This window comes from Patagioenas fasciata, chromosome 8, assembly GCF_037038585.1.
Source record: "Patagioenas fasciata isolate bPatFas1 chromosome 8, bPatFas1.hap1, whole genome shotgun sequence".
Taxonomy (NCBI): domain Eukaryota; kingdom Metazoa; phylum Chordata; class Aves; order Columbiformes; family Columbidae; genus Patagioenas; species Patagioenas fasciata.
Window position 1 is genome coordinate 37,973,840 of NC_092527.1, and position 14,184 is coordinate 37,988,023.

At 44.6% G+C, this 14,184-nt stretch overlaps 1 protein-coding gene across 10 annotated transcripts in view; it reads right to left on the minus strand.

Moving 5' to 3' along the window:
• The window catches only part of FGFR2 (fibroblast growth factor receptor 2), an 85,512-nt gene extending 71,750 nt beyond the window's left edge, over positions 1–13,762 (minus strand). For 3 of the 10 annotated variants that reach the window (XM_065843866.2, XM_065843865.2, XM_071812203.1), the window contains exons 1-2: positions 11,237–11,664; positions 8,775–9,031 (exon numbers count right to left, since the gene is read on the minus strand). In XM_065843866.2, the coding sequence (XP_065699938.1) occupies positions 8,775–9,031; positions 11,237–11,298 (319 nt within the window). In that variant the 5' untranslated portion in view covers positions 11,299–11,664. Of the gene's footprint in view, positions 1–8,774; positions 9,032–11,236; positions 11,672–13,311 lie in introns of those variants that run through there. The other 7 variants (XM_071812206.1, XM_071812205.1, XM_071812207.1 and 4 more) reach the window with 7 other exon arrangements.
• Positions 13,763–14,184: the final 422 nt, after the last annotated feature.

A 14,184-nucleotide genomic window follows, 5' to 3' on the forward strand; every position in this document is an offset into this window, starting at 1 on the left:
TGCTGGGAACTGCCCTGCAATTTCTTCCTGTTTGTCCCCGTTCTTCATGGTCTGCTCCTTACGGGAAGAAGACTTTATACAACAGTCACTGTAGGATTTACCTGTAGATATGGGACAGAGCAAGAAACAGCAATGCATTGGTCTGTCTTCTGCACAAAGACTTGGTAACCAGGGAGGGAGAAAACACCCCCAGCCCTGAGCAGCCACACCAAAACCCCTAAAATTATTGTGCTGTCTTTTATAATTTTATCAGTATGATAAAAAACTACAGGCCATCTTCAGGACTTGAATCTTTGCTTCCAGGCACCAAATCCTGAGCGTTTCTGTTCAAGCCGTAAGCTCCATCAGCCGCCTAAAGTAACAGAGTGATAGTCTCTGTGCCAAGTGTACTGGGGAGTACAATATGAGCCTAACGCACATGTAACGCAATCTCAAAAATAATTAACTACTCTTCAAACTCATTACAGAAGAGTCTTCTCATGTAATCTATTATACAATACAAAGGGGAAATGTATCACCTCTTGCCAGAACCTCAAATGAAAAGCTGAAAGAAAATTAACCTCTTCTCTCTAAAAAAGCAGAATCCAAGACTAGGATCATTTTCTCCATGTTTCTACTTACGGCAGCAGCAGAACATCAAATCTTCCTGACTGTGTTCTGCACATAACCAAGGGCCAGAGCAATTTAACCAACTCCCATCATCTAACTTAGCATTGAAGTCTGCTTGGGAAAGGCTCCATATAAGATATACAGCCTGGGACATACATTTAATCACAAAGGGGTTTTCTTGGTTTTAGTGTTTTCTTGCATCTATTCCAATCTGCAGCTTTTTTCAGGTTCTTTATTTGCATTTCAAGAGTAACATAAAAACATAACAAAACATCGCATAAACGCAAACATAAAAACACAAGCTTTTTCTTCCAGGTTCTCTGAAGGCCATGCTCAGGACCATCACTACTCAACATGCAAAAGAAATAAATCACAACTGTGAGGTTAAAAATTGCACAATTTCATGTTTGACTGTTAGTTCTGGATGCCGAAAACATCTATTCAGATTCCCTATAAGCAAGTCAGCAGTTGTTTCTTTTGTACACGGTCCCATTTTTACTTGACTATACAAATCCTCTTAATTTTAGCAGCTCGTCTGGAAGTCTCGTCTTGCCTGTTCCCCTGAAATTCATCTTCCCTCACTTCCTAAAGTGGGATTTGGAAAAAAAAGTTGCTGGAAACAATATCCCCCAAACATCCCCTCAGCACTTTCAAAAGTCCTATCCAAAATGCATATAAACCGTAGGGTATTCTCCAAATACTTCAAAGCTCCCTTTTAACCGAGAGCAACATTTAGGCAAAAGACATCGGAGCTAATTTAACTCCAGTTGCACGCAGAGAACAGTCCCCGGTGGTACCTGGGGTCAAGAAGGAGCAGCAGAACGAGCCCTGAAGTATCTCCGCTTCCAGGTGGCCCACAACCCTTTACGTGACAAGGGTTATTTTTAACTTGCAGACACCTCCGTCACTCCTTGCTGTGGCAGAGGCTCCTGGGCACTTTGCCACTCTAATGGAAGATGGTTCAAATGCTTCTGCATTGTTAGGAGAAGGGCCATTACCGAGCAGTGCTGCGCTGCAGATTTATTACAGAGCCTCCACGGCCATCCCTCATGCCCGAAATACCTGTGCTACCCTGGTGAGTAAACAGTATCAGATAAATCTGGATACTTCAACACTGTAATATCTAAACAGAATTATTTTTCGTGATTAAACTATGTTTAATAGAACCAAGCTCAAGAACTGCTCAAAATTTAAACTGGGGTTTTCAAATGATTTTTAAGAACTGTTGGCTGGCATACAGATTTATAAATCTCATTACTTTCCTTGAAACAAATTAAACATTGCAACATGGAGACACTGAGCAGGGCAATTCACGAACTTGCAAAGCAAGTCCTGCATAGCGCACTCTCCCTTGATGCCCTTCGCACCCAAAGAAAAAGCATCATGAACCTCACATCATTTTTCTACACCACAACGTTTTATTATGTTTAAAAACAAAGTTGCAGCAAGGTGGTCTCATGAAGTTCTGTTCCGTCCAACCACAATTAAACCTCCTACAGACTTGTCCTGGTCAGTGCAGGTTCCTAAGGGATTCCCAGCCACCCCATCCAACTCCAGACCCCACTCAGAAACAGCCACAAGCCCCCATGGAGAAAGCCTGAGGTGAGAACCAGCGTGTCACAAAACTTTCAAAATAGAAACACATCAAAAAGTAGGAGAAAAGAAGAAAAATTACAGGCAAAACTATCATCTTCTCCTCCCCAAACAGCTTCTCATCCTCCCTTCTCTCCCTTCCAGTCCCCCAGCATATCACCCTTCCCAGTAAACCCTCACAAGTACAATTGCTTTCCTTCATACAAAGGAATTTTCTCCTCCTCTCGGTTCTTGTGGCTTTGCTACCGTACGGCGCTGTGCAAGGCTGCTCGACATCGCTTAATGTCCCAAACTGATGAGCCAGTTCTTTTGCGGGGGAGGAAAAGCAATAATTACACACAACTTGCGCGGCATGTGAGGAGGGGAAGGAAAGTAGGTCAGATCTCACAACTCCTCAGCCTCGCTGAGGTTCACCAAACGCTTTCACTTACAGTCATCTTAAAAATACAATTACAATAATAACAGCACGGCAAGCGAAAGAAACAGCACAGTAGAATTCAGCTCGAACTTAAGTTTGCCATTCTGTGCCTCTCTTTGATACGGATAATGTCATTTGTGCGGTGACGAGCAGCACAAGGACCTGAACCAGCAGAAAGTGAAGCCCGTGAGACATCTCCACACCACTTGCTGACTACTCTCATACTCAAAAGTAGGTCCAGGAAAACCAAATCCCCTAAAAGGGGGTTTTCTTTCAAAAAGAAATATCCGGCAGTGATAATTAAGAGGTGGGAAAGGATACCATGGAGATGTACATAATCAGTAAACAAGTTACAAACTTTTTTAAAGCTAAAAAAAAAAATCTACATAAATATTTACCCCTCTAACAGGAGATCTCATTTTGCAACTGCCCTCGTTGAGAGGCACAGCCCCCAGGCAGAAAATGCCAACTCAGTTTCGCTGATGCGCCGACTCCGATTGAAACCCAAAGGGCCAACCTTCCACAGCACACATTTCCTAATTACAACAGGAGCTGCTGGCTGCTGCGCTCCTGCAAATCTGGTCTTTATTTAATATTTGCCTGTATTCAAAGTCACTCCAACTTCTCTTTCAATCGGTTTAAAAGTCAGCTAAGGGGCGGCATCCCTGATTTTGGGGGCACGTTGTGCCAAACTCTCCCAAAAAAAAATGCTGCAGAATTCAAATTCAAAGGTCTGAATTTCAAGTCTGTTCCCAAACTGCTGTAAAGATGATTTTACCCTGGCAGGATCTAAGGCAAATCAAGCCTTGTCCAGTGTCCCACAGCCACCACAAACACAAATCAGTGTGTCCTGACCGACTCTGCAGAAGACGCTCCCACCAGTGTGTCCAGCCCGCAACCATGGAACCAAACCCTGGTTGCAAAAACTGCTGCGAAACTCCAGATCCTTCATCATTTCAGATGTGTTTTGGGTTCCTGGTGCATTTTCAGCATTAATTTTGAACTTGTTTAACTACACTGAAATTAAATTTTCTCTTCTAGTTAAACCAGGTGCGTTATTACAGATAGACAAGACCTAACTTGCCTGAGTGGGTGATGGTTCTTTTAAAAACATGGATTTATATTGCTATAAACGCTGCTTTCAAAAAAGTCTCTGCTTTCACTGTAAAGTTTCAACCTTGAGGACTCACAAAATGTTTAACACGTAAAAATCCAACACTTCCAGTAAGGAATTTTTCTCTACTAATGATAGAAAAAAGGGATAGTTAGGCATTTTTCTTGCATTCTCATCTGTTCCTAAACTAAATGTTCATTTTAAGAAAATATCAATCTTTGAATGTATTTGTTTAAAGCCAAGTGATCATTTCTCCTGAAGCTGGGAAACTGGGTATAGAAATACGCTCATTAAGACCTATGCTATGGTTTTTATTAAAACACCACAACACTCCATCGTCTCATGTGTACACAATCTTGCATAACTGGAGACGTCAGCATTTTCATTGTAAATTCTGCTTTCAAAGGTTTGTAAGTTGCCTGTAAAAAAGTTACTGTAGCCTGAGACTTGTTGCAAGTTCTTTGCCAAGGAAGAGCTATTTTAAATTTAGAAAACTATGCAGCCACTGGAGTCAGACGTTTGGTGTTTGGTTTGAAAATCTTCTGACTCAAAAACCAAACAAACAAACGAAAAAAAACCCAAACAAACACCTAAAGAAATTAAATTCCTAAGAGTTTATATTTTTCCCCCTTCAAAGAGCTGCAATCACATGGCAGATAAGCCTGAAACTTGCAATCATTTGTGCTACTTTGCAAAACAGCTGTCACGCTGACACATCAACTCCCAGTGTCTCATCAACACCGCCTGTAAATAACAACCCTACCCATCCCCAATTAGTGTGCAGCTAAGACCAAGCCCCTGCTAAAGGACTGAGGATTTTAAACGCAGAATGGACACATTAAGACTGATTTAATCTGGCTGCTTGTACAATTCCTCCAAATCTCAGCTAGCAATTCCTGTACCGGGCCAAATAACTTACTGAACCGGATCCCTGAAAGGGCATCCTGCCCTCACCCGAAGCTGCAGGGATGTCACATTCCTCCATAATGGGCTGTGATAATTGCCCTTCCATTAAAAAAAACCCCACATATATTTAACTTATCAGTTTGAATTGTTAATAATTTGCAGATAGTGAAGCCACTTGTTAAAAAAAAAAAAAAACATAGAACAAGGGAAGCCGGGGTAAACTTTTTGCTTTATTTCTCCTACTAAATTGGATCCAGGTGCTTCTCCACCACCTCTGCCCAAGGAAGACGACCACCGTGGGGTCCCACCAGCCCTGCAACCCCTCAGCAGGGTGGCACCAGCATGGAGAGGACCTATGTCCTCTATGTCCAGGATGGGACAGGGGACATCCCACCACCACAGCATCCCAACTCCATGGGCTGCAGCCCTGGAAGCCTGAGAAGCACCTCACAAGACCCCACATCCTGACCAAGGCAGGTCATGGTGGCTACAGAAGGATCTCCAAGTGGAGTGGGTTAAGTGCTGTGACCACAGGTGACCTTAACCTTTAAGTACTGCCTGTGTTTTTACAAAAAAAGAGAAGGTATATTGCTCATATTATGCAACATTGTTACAAAAAGGGTAACGCTCTGGGTACTTCGCTGAATGTGTTTATATTTGCAGGTTGTTTAGTGCCAGCAAATAGCTGTGACTGAGTTAAAACCCCAAATGACGGCTCGTTACTCACTTCAGCACTTATCACCCATTAAAGAAGATCCCTCTCCCTCACTGCTGCTCCCAGGAACCTCCCAAATGTGCATTTAAGGCCATTTTGTCCTGTGTTTTTCTCAGGACACAGAATTAGGCTGTCCCTTGTGGAAAGCTTAAATTAGTCCTTTGAAATCTGACCTAAATTAACAGAACCAAACCACATTGTTATTGCACCAGGCGAGGGCTCCGAGTGGGTGCTCCAAGGCCAGCAGCAAGGCGTTGCATGTGGGGAAGAGACTAAATTAGCTACCCGGCAGAACGATAACACACAGCTTGGGCAAGGGAAGGTCAAGGGAGAGCTTGCTATTTATCAAATACATGTCTAAACTAATTATTCAGTTCACAAAGTAACCCTTCAACCTATGTGTGCGGTCAAAGCCCTTTTGAAATGTTGGCTATCATCAAAGGCCTTCACAGCCTTGGTGCGCAGAAAGAGAATGGCTCCTTTATACACACTGGGGTAGGCTTATTTCTAAATATTTAAAAGCAGAAAGGCTTTGTGCTCCCTAGGGTAAAAAAACATATGTGTAAACACTTGATGCAAGACATAATTCGATAGCTGACAGTCCCCAAACTAACTCTTACAGGTCCTGTTTCTGATCACACTGCTCAACAGCCTCAGTTTTTAACCATCGGTGTTCAGGGAAGAAAGCAATGATCACCATACTCGTGATCCAGCAGCCATGATATCAATATTGACATTATAATTTACAACAGCTCAAGATACCATCTTCAGAGTAAATACTTTCATATGTACCAAAGGAATATCTCATGCTCACAAATGAGCTTCAGAGCTCAACGAGCCCAGTGTTTTATAAAAGCACCCGAGAGCACTGTGCTACCAGAGAGAGCAGATCGACCGTGGATAACCAAAAGTAAAGTACCTTGATGCAGGACATTTTGCATGTATTTTGCACATATTCACGCATTTAACTACACTATTAGATAAATATTGCTTGTGCTGAAGTACATACTTAACGAGGTACTCCGAAGAAAGAGTTGTAAATGTCCCTAAAGTTATTTTTATCTCAGACAAGAATACATTATCTACTACAAACAAATGAATAAAAAGCCACAATCTCAATTCCTGTTAATGTAGCACACAGCTTTTTCAATATTCTGAATCACTAAGACAATAAACACTAACAATAAAAGCATCTAACATTAAAAAAAAGACAACATTTAGGGGATGTTCATGAAGGATGACTAAGGAACAGATCAACACGTGTCACCAAAGGTCATGGCCCTGTCGACCTTCTCAGCTGGTATGAAATGTCATCGCTCTAATGACTGTACAGTCAGCAGCCCTCCCGAAAATTCACATTATTAGAGCATCTGATCCCCCAAATGTGCTGTGGCCAAGACATTTAGTATTTACCAAATTCAAGAAAAGAAAAGTTTGCTTGGTTTTTGCAGAGATTTTTTGGAGGGTTTATGTTTTGTTTTCAGCTGACAGAGCTTGTGGGTGGCAGTGATGGAACCCAGAGAAGGTGATTGTGTAAAAAGTTGGTATTTTTTTAAAAGAGGTTTAAGGAAGCACATAAAGGAGGTTTTTATTTCCCAAATCTCAGATATAAATCCCACACAATTCCCTGTATTCTGCAACATAAAAGCTGTTATTATACCATTAACTTAAAAGCATGGGTTTTTTCCTTCTTTCTGGTAATGATTCAGGTCCTCACATCTAAAACAGTTTCATGTCAGTAACATTCCTGCCCGGAGAACAAGTTTTAAATCCTTTTTAACAATTTACACTTCGATAAATCCCAGATTCCACCCTCTGAATGTTCATTGTGGAAGAAACATTTTTAAAACGTGCTTTTTATAACAATAAACACTATTCCTTCCCTGGAAAGCTGAAAAATTATCAGGCATCCTTCAAAAAAATATGACTCTTCTCCCTGTTAGATACTCTACCAGTCATGTAATCCCATTCTTTCTGATTTAACCACAAGAGTAGGGGACCTCACTACAAACAGCTGAACAGAAACCAGAATTATTCACAATTTTGTCATTCCTCTGAAAAGCCAAAAAGGCACCAGATGTGCAATTAGCAAATCCTACAGTAAGTGGTGACGAGATTTGGGCTTTTATTTTAATCTCAAATTACCCTCAAAAGACAACAAACAAAAATCTCTGCTATCAACAATCTCTATGGCTGACAGACGACAATATTGCTATACTTTGTTAATTTTTTCAGGAATGTTTGCTAGGGAGGAGTGTTCATCGTCTCTAAATAGTTCATCCCCTGCCATCAATAAAAATGTACTTGGAATGGATTCTAAAAATGTGTTAGTTGGTGACATCTATTTTTAGAGGCAGTGGATAGAAACAAATAAGTTTTGCATGAAAATGTATTAAACAAAAACAAAGCTGTATCCGTGGACATGAGTAGCAGAATGTGTAAAGGCCAAATTCTCTCCAGCAAGCTTGTTGGATCAGAAATGCTCTATGGACTATTAGATTGGTTTGACAGTTGCGTTATTAGAGATGCAATGGCTCCTCCAAAGGACAGATACCACCTTACAAAGGACGCCTCGCTTTCCCCCTCCACTGTTCAGAGAGCAGGAAAGATCCTACACAATGCAGTAAAATCATTCTTAAATCAAATCACCTCACAACAATAAAAAAACAACCCCTCCTTAGCTCTTCAGAGAAGAAAATCACTTTGCAAAGCTTGGGGAATGGATAAACCTAGAAGAACACACCAACAGGTGCACGCTCAAAATAGGAGTTTTTAATCAAAATGCCTCTTCCAATCGAAAGGTTTTGAGCAGTCTTTGCTTTCACGGTAATAAACTGCAAGCCTTCCCATTCAGTTCTCAACCTTTACACTTCCAGAACTTGCAATCCAGCGACAGTATCAACTGTTCTTGGGTGTTAACAGGGAAATTCATCCTAAGTACAAACACCAACAAAGCTGCAACACAATTTTTGCCTGGTAAAATTAAACATTCAGGCCACACAATTAAAACTCTTGGGATTTCTTCTTTCCTGAACTTCTACAGTTAAGCGAATCACAAAGACAGGCAGCTTATACAGCCATTCCACTTCTTGAGACAGCAACATGCGACACGTATGTTGGTGCGACTGGTTTCCTTAAAGACCCATTCCTGAAAACTTTCAGTTGTACACTTTGATTATACAACATGATGACAATCCCAAGTGAAATCACTGACATCACTTGCTTGCATAATACTAAATAAATGCGCGCTTGCACAAACACAGCCCACGTGTGAGCAAGAGAAGTCAAAAAACAGAACTCTTGAGGGCTCTTCTGTTACTTGTCTTAGATTTACTAAAGCACATAAAGATGCTGATTTCTATTTCAGACGTCATTTTACAACTAACTTCTGCAGAATTATGGATTTTAGAGTGATTTACCTTCAGGTTCCAGCGTGGCGTCTTCAACAACTAAATTAAACGAAGGTCGAGCCAGGGCAAGTCCAGCCATGGTGACCACCACCAGGCAGATAAGGCAACCCGAATCCCAGCTGACCATCTTTTTAAAGTAAATTCCTGGTCCATTTCCATATCTCCATGTGGACTTTAATCCCATCTGAGCACCTCTAGAGAAGCATGGAGAGAAAGCGGTGCCTTCGGCCAGGGTGATGCCTTCTCCCTTGGAACGACGGCTGCTGCTGTGGGGAAGAGATTGGACACTGTCAGCGACACCTTCTGAAACAGCAAACCCAAAAACTTCAGAAAGCCATGAGCAGACCTGTGGTGAGAGGGGGAGGAGGAGGAGGATGGGAAAAAACAGTTTTCCAGCTTCAAGAATATGTGAAAAGTGAGTGACTTTTCATTCTCTGTTAGCGGCTTCCATCATCACCTGAGGCGAAACCAAGTCCTCCTTGTTTTCACAAAATCACTTCTCAGCACGTATTTAGAGAGCTGGTTTACTGACAGAAAAATATACAGTTTTTTAAAAAATGAAAGGCACACACATGTGCAGGCACATAACCTGTAATGCTTCAAAATTACCACAATTATACAAATCATATACTTGTTATTGTTTGAAGGTTTATGTAAGTTTGCCTTGGTTTTCATTCCTTCACCTAGGCAGCTCTGCAGCCAGCTGAATTTACAAGAATTCAGTAATTTTCCACAAGGAAAACTGTTGAAAAATACTCTTTAGACTTGGATAATCCATAAAACTTTCTTTGATCTCAGGACTTCCAGCTCCCCTATGGATGTACCTTCTTCTGCCCCAGTTCAGTGTCATTTTGAAGGCTGAGAGTCCTGTACAGGTGAAAGCCTCAGGTCTTTGCAGGGATACTGGTCAGTTACACTGCATTACAGGGAATTAAAATCTGTATAAGGTGTGGTACAGATTGCACTTTCACAGGCGACCTCCCCAGCATCTTCTTCCATTCCTATGTGCTAAACTGCACAGCACACACGTCTCTGTTCTCAATCTATCTCTCAACAATTCTTATCAATATATATTTTTCGGACAGAGAAAAGAAAAATCTATTTTATTTACAGCAAAACTAATTTAAATGGAGGGAGTTGATCAGTAATCCAGGTAAGGGCTGATGGAAGAGAGAAGAGGTGCCAAAGTAATTGGCTCTCCCTTCAGGGGAGCCTGTTGCCACCACACTAAGATGCCAGATGAGGGTCACAAGAGCATCCTCACAGGGTGATTCAGCAGCCCAACCAGAAAATTAGACTTGATTTTCCGCTTCAAAAGTAAAAGATGGTAAACCTCAGTGAATGGATAAAACAAGTAACGGCAGCAATTGTTCTAATCTGGCCAATGATTCATCTAGATGTGATGAAACCAAAATGAAGCTTAGAGAGCGCTTGTCTTGAAGGGAAAAATAACATAATACCTCTTTTTCCCTCCTGCCCTCACCCTTGAAAAAAAGGAAAAGACAGAGAGTGTAGAGATAAAGGCAAACTTCTCAAAAACTCCCTGTCATTTGGATGTGGTGTGGTACCTTAGCATAGAGCACACACAAACATGGACAAATATTCTCCTTTTATAGAGCCAACAATTAAAAAGTGTGTTCAGATTTTATCAGCCTTTTGCTACCTGCTCCTTCAAACCCGGTTCACCGTGCTAAGGACAGAAACGTTGTCGAGGTATCTTTTATCTTGAGTACTAAATACAATAACTTCTGGAATCAGTAGAAATGGATTTTAGATGAAACCAATAAGGCACTCGGGGAAAATAATTAATACACTGTATTTCTCATGAATCCCTGATAGTTCAGGGCAAGCTTTTTCATCTCAGCTGCTACCAGTTCAAAGCTCTGTCCCTCCTTTAGAGATTTAAGCATAGCATGAGCATCCCAGACCACGAGCTACCAGCTACCGTTAAATCTGCAGTGAAACCACCACCAGACCACTGCATAAATATTTGCAAAGAGCTTGCTGAGCGCTTCTTTAAATAAGCACAGATCAGGTGCAGAACTGAAGAGAGCTCTGTCTCCAGGACCCATTTGTGTTTGAAGGGCTGGAGCAAGCCCTCCTGGACACTACCACCCAGGTCACCCTCCTGCCTCACCACAGCTCAGTTTATGCAGCTGTAAAGCAGGTAGAAGCACTAATTAGCAGGCTGGATGTAAAGCTAATTTAATTTCCATATATCATCCTGTAAACTCTGATTAAAAGCTATGTATATAAATGCAAAACGTAATCATCATTTTGCAAAAAGAAAACATACCATAATACTTGCATATATTCCAGAGTTCTTTTTAACAGCATCAATTCCACTTACATTGCAGCTGTTTCAGATTTTTAGGCCACATGAAATGCCACTGAAAGCACATTTGTGGTTCCTACCCTCATCTCAAGTTCTGAAGTGCAGCACAAAGCTACTTGACCACACATCTTCTCACCTGAAGCTTTTTGCCAGCTTCTGCAGCTGAACATCCACCAGCAGAAAGAAGGGACCCTGCATCCACAAGGCAGCGGAAAATTCAAAACCGTGGCTTGCAAAGGCGTAGCAAAGCAAAAAATCAGAGCTCTGGACCCATCCAAGGAGCCAAACCACTTTTCACCATCACGACAGCAACCAGGGTTTGAGGATTGCCCCTTCCCGAAAGAAGCGGAGTCCAACGAAGATAAAACGAAACCAAATTCTTCTCATAGTTTAATCGCCACAGTTGCTGGGGGACGAGTCTCTGGAAAGACCTCCTGCGCTGGATAATTATGTACCTCTATCTCAATGTTTGGAACACAGCCCCAGCATGCTTTTTGGCCTCCACAATTCTGGCTTCCTGACTACAATACCATAATCCCTCCTGGAGTCTCAGACTCAGTGAAAGCCACACGTAGTGTTTATTTTTCCCCTTGAAAGGGAACTCTGTCTCTCTTCTCAGCCTACACTTTGGGGAGGAGTTGTCAGCCTCCAGTGATTGATGGCTCTCCTTGCCACTCGCTCATCAAGTCAATTTTCACCTCGTCACATACCTGCCCAAATTTCTTTGCCAAACTGACAAGCATGGGAAAGCAGACTGGTTTGGGAGCCCAACCAAATTCCTCCAAGCTGTACTCCAGTTTAAACACACACACACATACACACAAACAAGTAGTACTTGTTCAGCAGTGGCATTAATTAAATTCAATGCTCAGTGTTCTTTTTAATCTACTTCCATTGTTGTTTATAAGATGTTTATCACTCCCCAGGGAGAGTACAATTTGTAGAGCATGTTAACCAAATCAATACATTGCTCATTGTATAACTCTTCAGCATCTTTCTCTATTAGGCATGGAATAGCATAATCTGAATGAAATATGGATCTTCCCTCCACAAAGAAATCTGAAGCACCCTATAAAGCCCAGTAGCTTTATCAGAAAAATCCAGGTACACGAAGATTTAACGCTAACAGCTTTGTATACACATACACACACGAATATATACGAGTCTCTAAATGTGTATATACACACGCATATAAAGCTAACACGACTCTTTATCATAGTTCAATCTCCAAGCAAATCTGAGCATCACAGCTACTAAACATTAATTCTGGAGAACTAATGGGAACCGGCTGGCAGCTTCAGTACTTTTTCATTGTTTGAACTTCTTTCATTTGCTTTCCAGGACTATCCTGTTTTTCTCAAGTCTTTTGCCACTAAGAGATTGGGAGGGGGGGGAAATCTGCATTTTAATTGACATTCCTGAGAGAGAGAGAAGTCCAGAGGCTGCTGATTGCTGTCTATTCAGCCCAAACAGGCTTTTCAGATGAAAATGAGTAAAGGCTAGTGGAAGATTTACAGGGATTTGGTACAAAGGAGACAATGAAGTTTTAAATGTTGATAGCGTTTCACACCAAACGCATAATGGGTCCCTGTTTGAACGGGCCGTTTTGCATTTAAATATATATTTCATTGAGGTTTTCTCTTTTCCCCCCCACCCCTTATATCAGACGGGGGGGTTCCGAACCGCCGGCCCCGCTCCCCCGGGCACGGTGAGGAAGGACCTCCCGGTCCCTCTTGCTCCGGGCGGCCCGTCCAGGGGGTGCCGGCCCTTCCAGCCCCGGGTACCGAACCCTGGGGGGATGCTCCCCAAGGCTGAGTTCCGCTTTCTCATCCCCCGATGACCACCCTGCTGTCACCGCTGGAAACTGTCCCCAAAGACACCCGTGCGCGAACCGACATGGACCCAGCGGTCCTGCTCGGGCATCACCCCGCACCGCAGAGGCAAAAAGTCCGACCCGCAGCCCCGCCAGGGAGCAGCGGGGGAACGCACCCCGAGCCGCCCCGCCGCATCCCGGCCCCGGGGGCTGCCCGAGCCCCGCACCGGCACAACCCACTCCGGTGCCGGCGAGCACCAGGTGCGAGGCCCCGCACCCAGAGCGCAGCAGCGGGCACCGGGAAAGCGCCAGGATTTCCAGCCCTTCACCACCTTGTAACCGGCTCGAATCTTCCCCTCCACCCCGCTTTCCCGGCCAGCCCAGCCCAGTGCCATTACCTGCAGCGAGAAAGCTCCGCGGGAAGGGTCGGTTCCCCCGCAACAGGCGCGGTGTCGAGCAGCGGCTCCCTGAGACGGGGCGAAACTCCTCGGCGGCCGCGGTCACTCCGCAGGCAGCCCCGGCGGGGCCGGCTGGCAAACCCGCAGCGGCGCAGCGGGGCGCATCCCCCGCGGGACGCGGCTGGGGGAGGCAGGAGGGAGGCGAGACGAGGCAGGAGCCGGCCCGGCGTCCCGTCCCGTCCCCTCGCTCGGCTGCAGCGCTACCGCCTCAGAGGGACGAGCCCGCCGTGCCCGGCGCCAGCAGCCTCCTCCCCCGGGCGGGCATCGCCGAGCACAACGCCGCGGGTCCCGCTCCGCTCCATCCAGCCGCCCTCCCCGACCCGCCGCAGCTTTGTCAAGCCGACAACCCCCCTCGGGTGGGTGGGTGGTTTTTGGTTTTGCTTGCTTTTTTTTTTTTTAAGTCTCCCCCCCCTTTCCCTCTCTCTCTCTCGCCGCACTCCTCCAGCTCCCTTCCTCCCTCCCCTGGTCACTCCCCCCGCTGCAACCCGAGCCGTTTCCTGGACGGCGCTGCTCGGCTCTGCCAATCGCGGCGGCCGCGGTGCGGAGCCTGTTCCCCCGCCCGGCCCGGTGCGCAGCGCTGCGCCCCCGCTCCGCTCCCGCGGAAGGGCTGCGCTCAGCCGCCCCTCCAGCCGGGGGCCGGGGCTGCTTCCCCGGCGGCGACAGCCCAGCAGAACCGAAGCGTGGATGTTGCAACTCAGTAGCAGCGTTAAAGAGGGAGCGAGTGAGGAGCAGGGGTACCCCCGGTGCGTTACCAGAGGAGCGGGGAAGCGCATCCCACAGCGGGCGCAAGGCTGGCGGGGGATGAATCCTGCA